The sequence below is a fragment of the Ctenopharyngodon idella genome, chromosome 14 (assembly GCF_019924925.1).
Source record: "Ctenopharyngodon idella isolate HZGC_01 chromosome 14, HZGC01, whole genome shotgun sequence".
NCBI classification, from domain to species: Eukaryota; Metazoa; Chordata; class Actinopteri; order Cypriniformes; family Xenocyprididae; genus Ctenopharyngodon; species Ctenopharyngodon idella.
The window spans coordinates 17632974-17649572 of record NC_067233.1 but is presented as its reverse complement, the minus strand read 5'-3'; the positions used below and the strand labels follow the sequence as shown (position 1 = coordinate 17649572).

General features: G+C 38.3%; 1 protein-coding gene across 5 annotated transcripts in view; it reads left to right on the top strand.

The window, feature by feature from the left end:
- Nucleotides 1-16591, top strand: part of unc5a (unc-5 netrin receptor A) — a 225442-nt gene extending 208851 nt beyond the window's left edge. For all 5 annotated transcript variants that reach the window (XM_051860879.1, XM_051860881.1, XM_051860880.1 and 2 more), the window contains 4 exons: nucleotides 4793-4942; nucleotides 7685-7849; nucleotides 9538-9716; nucleotides 12097-16591. In XM_051860879.1, coding sequence (XP_051716839.1) covers nucleotides 4793-4942; nucleotides 7685-7849; nucleotides 9538-9716; nucleotides 12097-12262 — 660 coding nt within the window. In that variant the 3' untranslated portion in view covers nucleotides 12263-16591. The remainder of the gene's footprint in view (nucleotides 1-4792; nucleotides 4943-7684; nucleotides 7850-9537; nucleotides 9717-12096) is intronic.
- The last annotated feature ends 8 nt before the right edge of the window (nucleotides 16592-16599 follow it).

Below are 16599 nucleotides of genomic sequence, written 5' to 3'. Positions count from 1 at the left end.
ATTCTCTTCTCCCTTCAGACCTTTCAGACAAGTAGCCAAATGTCTGTGGAGCCACGTCTGGTGTTTTTTTTTTTTTTAATCTGCTGACTGGGCTAGAAACAAATAGAGAGAGAGGGAGAGCGAGCGTTCTCATATTTGACCTTTCGTCTAACGTCTGAGCATAATTTGCGCAGATGTGCGTGCATTCATGCTACCGGGAGAGAAAGCAAAAATGGTGCACGGCTTTGATCACTGACGTAACATTTAACGAGACAGTCGGCTTCATTACCCGACAATGTGAGAGAACAAGACGAAAAAAAGCCTACTTACTGTTGCTCTGATTCGTCAAATTCATCTCTCTGGCATGCTTGTTTGGAAAGCATCTCGCACATCGCTCACATTTTTAGTTTTTAATCAGAGAGAGGAGGCAAGAGAGGAAATATTTGAGGTGTTGGTTGGGCGGGAGAGAGAGAGAGAGAAAGAGAAAAATAACCTTATCACCAGCTGGAGAAAACTCACAGACATATGTCTGGATGATTTACATTTGTGAAATGTTTGCCTCCATCATTCAGATCTCTTTTCTGACTTTTCTGACTTGCTCATCAGCTCAGAAAGTGCAAGGTCTGTTTTCTCACGGCTGAGAAGTCGTGGAAGACACCAGGCGGAAATTAGTCAATGTCAGTCACTTTGTTATGCTATCATATCTTTATGCTCTGTGAGACAGTTGAGATTAAGTTGTTAAAAACTGGAAGAAATCTTCTATTACGGCGGATCTATGCTGTCATTAAAATCAAAGCCTTTTTATGCAGTTCACTGATTTAAGATGTTGCGTAACAAACTTGTCTCAGTGGTTGTTAATTTATGGCGTGCTCATTTTAATTTTATATGGTATGATGGTTATTTCTTGTACCGTATTACTGGCAAGCCAATGGGGACAAAATGGATAGACCACACTCTGCATACATGTTTAATAGCTTTTTATTTGATTTACTTGCAGGAATTTATTAGTGTGCATGCTAAGGCAAGCGTCATTATTATTATTGCTCATACTAAAGGTTTTGGGTTTGAACAAACCAAAGTATTAAAATATTAACTTTTGACTTTTGACCTCACATTCAGCCTTTACAACCGCACAAATCACCATAGCAAAAAGCTTTACAACACTCTAGCAACTACCCAGAACGGCATAGCAACCGCAAATCATCGTAGCAACCATAGAGCAACACCCTAGCAACTATCCAGAACACATTAGCAACTACACAGATCAGCTTAGCAACACCCTCACAGCTACCCAGAACACCCTTGGCAAAGAGCAACAACAACAAAAATTGAACTTTTGACCACTGTTGTTCAGTCTTCTGAGAGTTGGCATTAAGTGTTTTATCTTAATGGAAGTTTGGGTTACCGTGAACTTTGTAAACACATTGCCCTTTTGCCTGAATTGCTTTTAAATGTTTTGCCTGTGTGTGTTTGGTGGAGGAACGTTTGTAGAGTGTGAGTTGTGGCTGAGCATCTAACCTCCTTCTGTCAAAGACAGCTAGGGGAGATAAACTATATAAGAGTCTGTTGTATTCCCAAATGGAGTGCAGCACTAGTCCGTCAGAGCCCCGGCTCAGCACACCACAGGAGCTGTCCAGGCCTGCGAGGATGAAGGGTTTGTGGGCTCGCGAGGACTGTGGCCATGCTTCCCGTAATCCTGTTATCTGTCTCTCTAAAGCTTACTACTCTTCTGACCCGAAGACACCAGTGTTAAGCTGCCTCTGTCTCCTCTCCATTCCTTTTTTTTTTTTTTTTTTTTTTTGTATTATATCACTCCCTCACTCTCTTTTTCACCCTCTCTTGCTCCAGCTCTCAGTTTTCCAGTGAGTAAGTAAAAGTCAGAGGGTGGTATTCGTCCTAGATTTCTTTTTTCCATCTAAAGTCACTGTCAAAAATAAGAAATCCTTTTATTCTAAAGTATTTTCTATGGCTAAGTCATCACCATCTTGTATTTATCCATGAGAACTTTACTTTGTCTCCCTCCCCCTTTGTACTTTAAAAGAGTCCTTACTAAAAACTACTATGGTGACCAGCTTCTACCAAAATGGTGTAGTTACTGAAGTTCTTGTGAGGGATGTCGAGCACTTATTTTTTTCTAAGGCGAACAAGTGGCATTTCTGGCTCCCTTGGTGCCCCAGGCAAGAAAAGACATGACCAAAAACAATTTAGTAGTTATTTTTGTGCAAGGGGACAAATGTCTTTCCAATGTCTTTCGTCAGTCTGATTGATTTGATTGATTGATTGATTGATTCATTCATTCATTCATAATAATAAATGAATTTATATTTTTATTTGAAATCATGTTGTCAAAAATAAATAGTAATATATAAAAAAGAAACTATATGTAAATATAGTATTATTTATATAGACATTATTATTATATTTATTATTACAGTTGTCTCTAATCTTAACTACTTTTTTGTTGCCACTTTTTACTTAAATATCAATGTATATTACTTCTAAGGTACATTTTTGTAAGGGTATGCTTTTAAGGGATTGCTTTAATGAAATTCTGTAACAATTTATTAACAAGACAATGGGGTGTAAACAAGGCCAGTATTCCCTCAGCCTGAGACATATGTTAAAAGCAAACACACAAATGGCAAGCTCAGTTCTTGGCTGGGATGCGGCAGCGGCGGGCCAAGACTGACATGCTTCTGCTCATCATTTTGAGCTGGCCTTGTTAATATACGTAGGGTGGATAGGCTGGACTGTGTCTGCATTGGTATGCATGCTCTTAGATTTTTTTTATAATGGGATAATTGGCAAGCTCTTTGGTGTCTCCCATTACTCGACAGCTAGAAGTGCTGATAGGTCAGAATCAGGATCAGAGTCTGCAAGTGGCAATTTGCAATGCTAATTTCTGCCCATAGAGTGATTGTATTTAAGACGAGTACATAAAATTAGATTCTTGTCGTCTAAATAAAGTGTCTTTTGTCGTGGAGAGATTATATTCCTCTTCAGATTCTAGTGCACTTAGTGCCATTGACTGACATACACCCTAATGGAATGAGATAAACATTGACCTCTAACCTTTTCGGTTCTCTTAAAATTCACCTCGGTGGCTGGGCCGAATAACCATGAAAGATGACAACGTCTCTATCTTTACTGTGCTAATAGAGAGAGAATGTAGCTTTACTTTCCGTCTCTGATAGTAAAAATGGTTGAATCTACTTTCATTATCTCCCATGAAACCACTTGTGGTCTGTAAAAAGATAAAAGGGTGTTTTGTGCTGGGACAGGAGACAAAGCTCATGTCTAGAATTTTTAGTTTTAGCTTTTTTGTCAGATTAAGATACTTTGTTCTGGCCAAATTCTAAAGAAAGACATAATGCATTGTGACAAGCAAACGTGAGTGAAATTTGATCATAATTATATATTATATTATTAGATACATAGATGCATACATACATACATAGATAGATAGACTGACTTAAGAAATTGACAGTGGGAAGCTCACTTTGGAAACTGTAGTTAAAGGCACAATATGTATTTTTCTGCCACTAGAGGTCGCTTATTTAAAACAAGGGCGTAGCTTGATGCAATTATTAGTTTTCTGTCAATGAATGTATCCAAACAGTTGCTCATCTGTCTAATAAAACACATAGTATATTAAAGCATCTTTGGTGTTTCCATGGTTTCTACAAAATGAAACCGGAAATTATGAGTAACGCGGGTGACATTGATAGGCAACTCACGGACACGGTCCGTGTCCTCGTTAAAATTGCTTTTTTCTCTGGATTAAAACATTCTTGGAAGCATTTGGGATAATGTAAGTACACAAGTCAACAAAATATATAACACTGTTGATATTTTAATCCAAAAATCTTACACATTGTGCCTTTAAGCAGATAATATGGTACTTGTACAGCAAGTACTGCAAATGAATAATTAACAGGTTCTATACGGTTTTAATTGAAACTGGGCCTGCCGATACATGGTAAAGAGTGCAGAAAATTGAATCGTCCATGTGCAGATAAAAATCACTGAGATTCTCCATCTTAATTAGAAGCGCTCTCAAATACAATTCATGTGCATCCACATTCACACAGAAAAGAATCAAACATATGGTAATTACTGCACCCCCCATCTCTCTCCTCCATTTGTTGTCTGTTCGTTCAAGTAGCTTTCTTTTATACACGCCGCAGCTCGCTTCTCAGGAACGCTTCACCTGTTTCGTTTTCCTTTAGTCCTTACCTTTGTGCTGCTGTTTTGTTAGCAAGTTTGCGTGTTATGAAAGATTGCCGTCCTGATTGGGAAGGTCTGCCAGTCCTCTAACCTCGGCGTCCAATTCATCATATCGTTTGAGCCATAGTTCTTCTGTGCAAGCAGAGGTCTTTGATGGGAGTCTTTCGGCTTTCAGAGACCTCTGCTCTGCGCACTGCTTTAGCATGAGAGATGTGCCCTGAAAAAGAATTGATAGATCAGCCAGGATGTGCGCGGATATTATTACCTAATTCCAGATGGCCGTTCTGATGGCAACAAATGGCCTTGCCGTACCAACCCCACTGAGACGAAAACATTAGACGTGCGAGTACAAATTTCTCCTGGCACAGCTGCAGAAATGAAATTAAGCGAATCTTTGATGCACGAACAATGAGCGCTTGACGAATAGCTCAGCCCAGACCTTCATTACCACAGCACCCTTGGATTTGGAGTGCGTTTGCCAGAGTTGCCTTGACCTTGGCGTGACATTAAAGGAGCGTATGGGGAAGGGAACGGGGTTATGAGGGCCGTGGCCTGACCGACTGTACTGTGCCGTGTTGCTCCACAGGAGGTGATGCAGATGGAAAGACAGCTGGGAGGTCGACTGATTGACGAGCCTCACGTCCTGCTCTTCAAAGACAGCTACCACAACCTCCGCCTCTCAATTCACGACATGCCACAGGCGCACTGGAGGAGCAAACTACTCGCCGGCTATCAGGTGCGTTTCTATGCAACACTTTCTCTCTCTTGCAGCACTTCTTGAATTACAGGGATGGTTCACCCAAACATGAAATTTCTGTCATCAGTTACTCACTTCATGTCATTCCAAATGCGTAAGACTTAAGATTAATCTTCAAAATGCAAATAAAGATATTTTTAATGAAGCCTTCGAAGCTTTACGAATCTTTTGTTTCGAATCAGTGGTTCGGCGTGTGAAAGTCACGTGATTTCAGTAAACGAGGCTTTGATACGTCGTAAGTGCTTTGAAATTTCTATGGTTCACCACTGGGGGGCGTGACTTTGGCAGTTTGATACACGCTCTGAACCACTGATTCAAAACAAAAGATTCGTAAAGCTTCGAAGCTTCATGAAGCAGTGTTTTGAAATCGCTCATCACTAGATATTGTTGAATAAAGTCGTTATTTTGTTTTTTTTGGCACACAAAAGTATTCTCGTCGCTTCATAACATCAATGTTGAACCACTGTAGTCACATGAACTGTTTTAAATATGTCATTAGTACCTTTCTGGGCATCTGAAAGTGTTAATTATCTTGCTGGCAATGGAGGCCCCCTTTTATCAAAATTATCCTAATTTGTGTTCCGAAGATAAACGAAGGTCTTACAGGAGGTGTGGAACGACATAAGGGTGAGTAATTAATGACAGAAATTTCATTTTTGGGTGAACTAACCCTTTAAACCCTTCTATTCATAAGGATTAATTTATGGATTCATTAATTTATTCACACTTTGACCTTTTTTGTTTATCACTTCATGACACGTTATAACGTTTTGATTACCTGGACTTTCAATGGAGGGACAGGAACCTCACAGGTTTCATTAAAAATATCTTAATTTGTGTTTAAAAAATTGGGTTTGGAACAACATGAGGGTGAATAACTGATGGCAGAATTTACATTGTTGAGAAAACTATCCCTTTAAAGGTGTTTGATGGGGTGAGTTGATGGTTTTTCAAAACCCATAACCTCAAATATTAAATGTATTAAACATTACATATAAAAGAAAATGCCTGGAACATGATAAATAAGCAAATCAAATTTAAGAAGCGATCATTTCTAGTCCTAGTAACCTGCTAACATCCATGCAGAACACTTTAGCAGTCACGTAGCTACTACCCAAATTGTTCTAGCGTTATGACAACAAGTTTTGCTTGAGCAAAGTAGCTGCAAAACTCTGCTTTGTGCAGTTTTCCCTCTATTTTTATCCGTTTGCCTCTGTAACATGTACTGCTAACATTATGTTTGTCTTTTTGTTCTTTGTTGTCAAGGTCTTTTCAAAATTTAATTGAGTGAGTTAGAGTTATCTAGCCAAGTTATTTTTCTTGGGGGCACTGTGGCCGCTCTGAGCTTTCTAACAGGATGTGTGATTTCTGGTATGTCCTCCGGATTGCTGTAATTGGAAATTTCTTTGGTTTCGCCTCATTAGAGTATTTCTGAACGTGCGGGGATGCTAAAGAAGCCCATTATAGGGTGAATTGGCGAGCAGGGACCCTAGAACGTCTGCTCTTAATAACATGCACGGCCTTGGCTACGAGTTAACAGCTTCTTGGGTAAAGAAGGATTGAGAGAGGTGCAGTTTTCTCATACGTCTTCCTCACCACTCTGCCCATCTCAGGACTCTTTCCCAGTGGAGGAGATTAAATATAGACCAATATGTAAATGCTCAAGGCTGCAGCACCTGATTTTTTTCTCGTGTTTCCCTTCCTGGATCATGTATGCACGGGCCTCAGAGGAGCGTCTCTAGATTCTGGAGGAATCTTGGCGTAAAAAGCTCCTCAGAGGATTTGAAGATGCCAGCTAACAGTGTTACAGCACAAATGTGCATAGAGGAAACATTTTCTCACCTGAACGTCCCCTAGTTTTTACATAAGTGTGTTGCTCGGCTTGGTTCCCCTGCAGACTTTTCAGTCTGTATAACAGCTCCCCCATTAGAGTAAACTGAGGTACTGCATATTCTCTGATAACACTGGCTTTTATTGATTTGCTGTTTGATTGGTTCATGATTGATGTGTAGTCGTAAATAGTGTGTGCTTATCTTTGTTTTTGTGTCGCTCTACACAATTAATGAGACAATATGAGGGAAGAGCGTGTTATAAAGCTAAATAATTAGTTAAATCAGAGTGTCACACTGAACGTGTTTTATTTGACAGACAATGTATTGTTTTAATACATGTTCTTATTTTATTTGACTGTGGGTATGCAGGCATATCTGTTCTATCTGGTGAATTGCGCTCGCTCATAAATTAAATCCAAATCCCCTGTTGTGAACAATTAGCTTTTCAGGACGTTCTACTGTTGTCAGAGACAAAGAAACTATTTTCCTGCTCTGTTTGAAAATGCCAACGACAATAGATTTAGAAGAGCTTTCATAGACTCGCACCGGCAGCCACAGCATCATAAATCATCAGGTGTTGGACTTTTTCTTTTGTCTGTTTCTCTTACTGACAGTCATATTCAGCTGGATCTATTGTTTGCAAGTGCAGAACTTTTTTTAATGGAACGGAAGCTGTTTATTATCTACCGAGTGGCAGAATTCTTCTTGCAAGTTTATTTATGTCAGGTGCAAAGTTTGCCAAAGGTTGCCAAAATCTGGAAACTTTTGGATACTTCATGTGTTGCAAAAATCTTACTGTCCTCCTACAGCACTGAAATGTAGCATTGCATAAGCCTATTAATTTTAGTTTCATTATTTGAAACAGTGCGACATGTCTTTGGCCCTTTAGGAGATCCCATTCTACCACATCTGGAGCGGCTCTCAGCGGACCCTGCACTGCACCTTCACACTGGAGAGACAGAGCCTGAGCACCTGTGATCTCACCTGCACACTGTGTGTGTGGCAGGTAGAAGGAGAGGGACAGAGCTTCACCCTGGACTTCAACATCTCAAAGGTAACTGAGACCACCTGCAGTATGATCTACCAGTCTAACAGTATTGTAGTGTCACCACATTATTAAAGCTGCTTTACGAGATGTATTGTGATATTGAATTTAGTTTAGAATGAGAACTGGATATTTGAATTTGAGTTAACTGGCACTTTATTATGTGCCCACCAACAATTCTTTTTTAACCGTTTTGCAAAAGATAGCTCCTCTACAGTAGTGGCCAAAAGTGATGTCCAGCCTAGGAAAATGGACATCTTCACCCATTATTCAAATATTATTTAAATATTTTGTAAGCGTATTGTGTAGTTGTGCTTGGGGTAGTGTTGTCAAAAGTACCAACTTCGATACCAAGTTGGTACTGAAATTTTAAAAATGTTACGCTTTGAGCATTGTTGAGCGGATTCGTAAACACCTCTGATTGGCCTTTGTGTTAACACGCTCATCAGATATGTCTGTGATTGGCTACAATGATCAACGCTTCAAAAACATGTTGTAAATGGACATCATTCTTCACCAAGCTCTTACTCAGATTCACACAGGAGCATTTGAAAGCAACACTCCCGCTTTCACAACGCTTTCAAATTCAAACACTTCCGTGAGCTTTCAAACACTCCCATGCATTGATCATTGTAGCCAATCACAGACATATCTGATGAGTGTGTGAACACAAAGGTCCACTTTACAAATCCACTCAAAGCGCCACATTTTTAAAATTCCAGTACCAATTTCGTATTTAAGTCGGTACTTTTGACAACACTAGATTGCCTTAGGGTCACTTTTTTTTATTTGTGGTAACACAATGAAACATGCCAAATTGTGTGGACATAATTTTTGGCCAGGCTGTCATACAAAGAAATGCAAAAATGAGAGAACCAGCGATTTCCTGTGAGCTCTTTGCTTTTCTATGCATTTTTTCCATAGTAAAATAAATACCTGTAGCTGTAGTTTTTGCCTTTTTTTGCCAAATAATTTTGTCAGACAAGTACCTTACCCAAGTTTAGTGTTTAGTTCTTTTCTCATTTTAAAATATTTGAGAAAAATATCAAATATTTTCACCATATTTCGATGGTTTAATCACATTTGTAGAGTTACTATTGTAGTTTGGATTTAGAATTGAACAGAATTAAATTAAATTAAACTATGTTATTTTATTTTAGAATTCTAATTAGAATTTGGAATATAACGTAAAACCGAATTGAACTGGGTTACTCTTTATTTTGATGGTCCCCCATAAACATTCTGTTGACTAAGTAACGCTGCACCTACATTTCAACTAACTCTCATTAGAGTATTAGTAGACTGTCTGATTAATATCTGTTAACACTTTATTTTGATGCTCTGCCAACATGTCAACTTATTCTCCCAACCCTAACCCTAACAGTCTACATATTCTAGTTGAATATCTAGATACTCAACTAATACTCTAATGAGAGTTGACATGTAGGTGCAACAGAATGTCTAAAGGGGACCATCAAAATAAAGTGTAACCTTGAACTGTAGTGTACACATGCATATTTTAACCATTTTTTCAAACACCTTTTAAAATCTTTCAGTTCAGTTTAACTCTCCTATTATATTGAACTATATTTTCCAAAATGATTCTCCTGCAAATGGCCCTAGATCTTCAGATTAAAATCCCTGTACACTTGAGTTATGAGTAACACATTAGGTTGAAATGTTCTTCTTGACTGTAGGACATCAGACCATTGGACTCTGATTTCCTGTTGATGGACAACTGTACCCCTGCCCTTGCTGGTCCGAGCGCATTCCAAATCCCTTACCTCATCCGACAGAAGATCTGCAGCAGTCTGGACACCCCCTGTCCCAACGGAGCAGACTGGAGACTACTGGCCCAGAGACTGAAGCTTGACAGGTAGGATAGTAATGGCAATGGTAGAAGTTACCATCTAAGATCGGAAATGGATCCTGTTTAACAAAATCTGAGGATTCTAGTCATGGAAAATGTTTTTTTGCAGAGTGCCAATATCTAGAGAAGATTATCTCGGTGCGGTTCTGTACTTGCATATTAAACACAGACTTCCACAGGAAATTGCAAGGCAGTGATTTAATTACTGTCCCATTGAACTTCCTCCAGGTAATGGAACATAATGGGCAGACTTCATTTGTCCAATAATGTTTACTTGCTCCAATTAATTACAATTTGAAGTGTTGTGGTGTGTGTTCAATTAGCACACTTGCCCAAAATAATCAATTTTCATTTACTTAAAGGAAGTAGTTAAGGAAAAGCACAGAATCCACGCAGGTGGAAATGTTAGGATTTTTTTTTTTTTTTTACTCATGACACTGTCCTCAGAAAAAGTTTTAGGTCTTTAAAAGCAGCGCTACTAGTGAATACAACCCCGACTGTAAACCTTTTCTCAGTGAGAACAGAGCACATGCAGAAAACAACACTTAAAGCCCCAGGCATTTGAGGTCCAGAAAAGGCCGTTAGATCGAACAACCCACTTCAGCTTCCTTCGGGAGATGCATCTCGCAACATCTAATACGGTGCAAAAAGGGGTTGCTTTGTTCTTATTGATCAGCTTTGATCCAAAAGGTTCAGCATGGTCAATGGAAAAGGTCACATGCAACCTAGGTTTTACCCTTTTAGAGGACTGAGACCCACAGTAGATAATTCATCAAATGAAAATGCAGGGCTGCTTTAGTTCAGGAGTTAACAAAGGGGTGTAAAGCATGTGTTCTGAAGAACTGAGCATTCGCTCATTGGTTTAGTATGTTGAAGAGTAGGAAAATATTGTTTTATATTCCTCTGTGGAATAACTATGTCCAGCTAATGTGTCTCCCTGGACCAGTGTGCATAGATTTTCTACTCTCGCTTTGAATGGAGTGACAGTGAGGTTGATATATTGGTTTACAATGCAAGATAAGCTTCTTGATGTTTTGTTTTATTTCAGGGAATAATAACTTATGACCTCCATGAATCCTGAACTTTTTACAACGAAACATAAACATAATGCAGTGTGAAGCAAATTCATTAAATTTCTAATATAGATTCAGTTATATCTGGTTATAAAGGAAAAACAGAAGGCTAGCCAAGTGAATCTCACAAAGAAATGTCCAGGTCATATTTCACCACAAAATCAAAATAAAACGCGTGCGTGCGTGCGTGCGTGCGTGCGTGAGAGAGAGAGAGAGAGAGAGAGAGAGAGAGAGAGAGATTTGCATAAAGAATAAGCCTATTGTTAACAATGTTTTCCATTGGTGTGTTTAATTTGTATATTCAATTTAGTACAACAAATGCAATTGCCAGTGTCTATTTTTATTTATTTTTTTTTATTTTTTTACGTTTCACAATAATGATCTATTATTAGTTACCATTAGTTAAAGGGTTAGTTTGCCCAAAAATGAAAATTCTGTCATCATTTATTCACCTTCAAGTTGCTCCAAAACTTGTATGAATTTTTCCTCTTCTGAACAGAAGATATTTTGAAGAATGTCAGTTACCAAACAGTTAATGGACCCCATTGACTTATCCATATTCTTCAGAATATCTTCTGTTATGTTCAGCAGAAGAAAGAAATTCATACAGGTTTGGAACAACCTGAGGGTGAGTAAAATGACAGAATTTTCATTTTTGTGTGAACTATCCCTTTATTGTATTAACTTGCATGAACTAACAATGAGCAATACATTTGTCTTTGTATTTTTCTTTTAATCTTTGTTAATTTGTTAAAAATACAACTGTTCATTACTAGTTCACACCTGAAGTCTATAGAATAATATCACCAGATATATTTGAATTTAATAATGTATTATTAAATGTTGAAATTAACACTAACCAGTATTAATTAATGCTAATGCTGAAGTATTTTTCATTGTTAGTTTGTGTTAAGTTAATGTTAACAAATGGAACCGTATTGTGAAGTGTTATCTTTTTTCCCCAATTATTGTTTGGTCTCAAACTAATTTTGATGAAGGAAAAAAAAAAAATCAACAATTCGAATATTAACTTAAACCAAAGCTAAAGTTAAAAGGCAAATGTTTAAAATGTGTGAAAATTTAATGTAACACTTAAGACTTGTTCCTCTTTTGTAAGTCGCTTTGGATAAAAGTGTCTGATAAATGCATAAATGTAATATGTAAGACTGTGTACATCTATAGTTGCAATATAAGCATCTTAACAAAGTACGTAAATAAAATAACATGCACGTGGAAGTCAGACATAAACTGCAACACTATCCACACTGCAGCAGGATTCTGACAATTTCATTTCCTCTGTTTTCCCTCCCCAGGCACATGAGTTTCTTCGCGTCCAAAGCGAGCCCCACATCAGTGATTCTGGACTTATGGGAGGCCCAGCACTTCCACAGCGGAAATCTCAATCAGCTCGCCGCTGTGATGGCTGAGATTGGCAAGCAGGAGGCCATGATATTCCTGGTGTCAGACGGGGAGTGCTGACACATTAAAACTGGAGCAGAGCGGCCGTCTCTGAGTGATGGGGTGGGGGGAAGGACGCGACCCTCTGCCCGCCCCACCAGAGATGAGAAACAAATCAAAGAACAGGGTTTACCCAACTATATGAGGCCACTTCCCCAGTGAATAGGGAATAAAAGAAAAGAAAAAAAAAAAAACAAGACCAGGCTCAGGAGGAACCTGGCAGGGCTTTTAGATGTACTGTGACTGAGACAAATGCCCCTTTCTCAGAACAAAAATCCATTTGTTTTGAAAATAATGGTGTATAGAAACTCCCAGATTCTATGATTCTGGTCCTGCCCTCAGTCACTGACCAATATGTACTTTCTAACCACATTTGTGTTAGGCACATTGATATATTAATATCAGACTGGAAACTAAAACGAATCGTTTTAAAAGATATCAAGTGGAAAATATAGGTAAGGTGAATATTTTGCGAACTAATTCAGATTTGTGACATGCATTTTGTAAATGTGCACCATTTAGCAATATGCAAGCACACATATCGATGACAATTTCCTTTGGCCGACACGTTTCTTACCTCGCGAAGCATTTAAAATTTTAGAGCGTTTGCTAAATTTCAGGTCAAAAACATTAATGAAGCGAAACGTTTTTGGTGAGAGCCATCACTTGTTCCTCTGCCCCTGTGCACTTAACATGTCTGTTCGACTTCATGAAGCCATAAAGTCCAAAATTCACCTCAATGCAACGATATATATGTTCTGATCCGGGTGGATAATCAGTAAATAAGCACAGGATTCTGTGGATGTTTAGCTGCTGAAGAAAAGACATCTGGGATGGGGGATCAGGGACCTCAAACGTTCATAACTGTCTTGAAAAACATCACATTTGTTTTGTTTTCAACAGACTTTTGAGATCAGATGTTCTGAAAACCCCTTAAAGTCTAGAATGATGGGATCTTTTGGATTTATATTCTTCGTTTATAAAGGAGGAAGAACAAAAGTTCCCTGTTGGAAAGGTTTTCTTCTTTTATAAACAGAAAATGCAATACTACCAAATGCTATTCTCCTTCATATTTAATGAGTCTATGTTTCTCTGAAAGCCATTTTGGCTGCAGGGCAAATTCTTATTCGTAGGAGAAAGAATATTTTCATCAACCCCTAAAAAGCAAATGTTCCATCCAAGAAAACTTCATCGACACTCAGCAGCTGTCGTGTTTTTCGAAATTCCTCCATCACACGCGTGGTTTCTTTGTCACGGCCTGTAGAATGGCAACACGTCTCAGCCCCGCGTTTGGCGCCATGAATGTGCATTACACAGTTTGAAGATTGTCAGTTTTTTTTTTCTTTTTTTTTTTCCTTCTCTCTCTCTCTCTCTGTTTGAATGTGAGAGTATTTCATTCCAAATGAAGGAGGATTTGTGAGAAACTGTGGATCACAAATTGGCCGTGTTCATCTTGACCAGTAATTACAGCCACGTCTGAAGATATGATTGAAGGAGCCCGGCACATTCTCTCCACAGCAAGTGGAAATACACAGGCCTGTTTCACTCAGCTAACAGAGAACTCAAGTTAAATGCCATATTGTGCACATACTGTGTTTTTTGTTGTTGTTTTTTCACGTTTTTTGTGTGGTATATTTCCTTAAAGGGTTAGTTCACCCAAAAATGAAAATTCTGTCATTAATTACTCACCCTCATGTCGTTCCTCACCCGTAAGACCTTTGTTCATCTTCAGAACACAAATTAAGATATTTTTGATAAAGTCCAATGGCTCAGTGAGGCCTCCATTGCCAGCAAGATAATTAACACTTTCAGATGCCCAGAAAGCTACTAAAGACATATTTAAAACAGTTCATGTGACTACAGTGGTTCAACCTTAATGTTATGAAGTGACGAGAATACTTTTTGTGCGCCAAAAAACAAAACAAAATAAAGACTTTATTCAACAATATCTAGTAATGGGCGAGTTCAAAACACTGCTTCATTAAGCTTCGAAGCTTTACGAATCTTTGTTTCAAATCAGTGGTTCAGAGCACAAAAGTCATGTGATTTCAGTAAACGAGGCTTCGTTACATTATAAGTGTTTCGAAATTTCAACGGTTCACCACTGGGGGGCGTGACTTTGGCAGTTTGATACACGCTCCGACCTAGAGGTCTGCGGGACTGTTTTTTTCTTCCCTCTCCTGCAAGGTTCTATATCGCACCCACCTGCTCTCCTTCAAAATTCACTCTGTGTTCACCCGCTATCCGCTTATAATGATTTTCTTCCCGACCTGACGGGTCCCGCTAAATTTAGATCATTCCAGAATCTCACATTTAAACTTCCCCTAAAGAAAAAGAGTGTGATTTGAGGATAACAAATATAAAATGTTGGATAACAAATATAAAATGTTGGTGAAACTGTGTGAACACCACCACTGCAGAAAGTTTTGTTCACTTCAATTCAAGCGCGGATGCGCTGTTGTCAAAGGATCTCGGGAGCAGCCAGGCTATTGTCAGACCGCCCGCTCCCGCCTAAAATACAACAGTTACCGACGTTACCGCCTTTCATTCAAAATTTAATCCCGCACCGCAAGAAAACGGATTGGGTCCCACGGGAATCAGGAGAGCTGCGGGAATGCAGACCTCTACTCTGAACCACTGATTCGAAACAAAAGATTCGTAAAGCTTCGAAGCTTCATGAAGCAGTGTTTTGAAATCGCCCATCACTGGATATTGTTGAATAAAGTCACTATTTTGTTTTTTTGGTGCACAAAAAGTATTCTCGTCGCTTTATAATATTAAGGTTGAACCATTGTAGTCACATGAACTTTTTTAAATACATCTTTAGTAGCTTTCTGGGCATCTGAAAGTGTTAAATAACTTGCTGGCGATGCAGGCCTCACTGAGCCATCAGATTTTTTTCAAAAATATCTTAATTTGTGTTCCAAAGATGAACGAAGGTCTTACGGGTGTGGAACGACATGAGGGTGAGTAATTAATGACATAATTTTCATTTTTGGATGAACTAACCCTTCAAGGTTTCCATTGGAGGTTTTCGTTAACCAGTCAGCTAGTTCTCTTTAATTTTTAATCTATGAAAGTCATTGTCTTGTAGATAAGTACTTTTCATATGACACATCTCTGCGCAACCAAAGTGTATGAGCCATCTGGAGCATTTCTTTCATATCTAAGCCGATTGTGATTTTTTTTTATTTTTTCTAGTACAAGTAACATTTCTATATTCAACACGCATCTATTTTTCTTTCAAGATCTCATGACTTGTGCTAACTTTTCATTTTGAGCATTTCACTGGTAAAACAATTTAAATATTTAATACAGCACTTTGTAAAGTAATTGTAAATGATATTTTAATAACAAGCCAAAAAAGACAACTGACGTAACATTTGTCGAAGTATAACCTGTGAAGTGTTTGCCTACTGTTCATTGGTTATATAGCACTGAGTTAATTCTTTCTGCAGTGTTTGAGGTTTAGACTGTTTTCGCCATAAGTTTGTACACCGTCGTTTTGTTTCGTCCTGAGGCTGTTGGTTTATGGGTAATCAGTTCTTAGATTCCTACGAAATCTCAACTCTACGTCATGAGTAAACAGATGCACCAGTAAATTATACTTCTGCAAGGATTTGGTGCAAAAACGATCAGATTCCTAACACTCAGGTTTACAAACAGTTCAGTTGAAACGGACATATTGCGCATTTCTAAACATAAATTTCTCATCAATGTTCTCACTGACATAAAAATCTTTCCAACAGTCTGTCGTTCTAAAAGGCAAAGCAGAAGTCAGCTTCTACCACTGAATAAAGCAGATGCCATGATATTCACTAAAAGAACCACCGGTCTCTTTTCATGACTGTACATTTTGTCTGCCTCATTCATGGCTTTTTCTGTGTAAATGAATGTGTGAGTGTGCTATTTCTTTCCACTGAGTTTCTTTTTGAAATGAAAACCGTAGAATTGTGTACCTGTGAATGTTCAATTCGATTTCTTAATTCAATGTTCCTTGCCTTTCTGCAAGTCAGAATGCTGTATTTATTACATGCCACAGCGCTTATGCAATTGTAAAATTCTTTTCTATTATTATTTTTTTTTCTTTTTGGTAAAGTTACTTTTCATTTTTCTTGTCGATGTAAATTGTCGTCGATGATTTTGTGGTAATAGGAAGCCCTCTTCTGCAGAAGGTTTTCTGTACTTTTTGGACAATATGGATTTGTGGGTAGAATTTTGGAAATTCGTTTCTAAGTGCTTTCAAGTATTTACTTGGCCTTATGTATATATCTCTCTATGAAATTTCAGAAAAGGTATGTATAGTAATTGAACCTAAAATGGATGTAAATAAATTATATATTGTTAAAAGAGGAGTG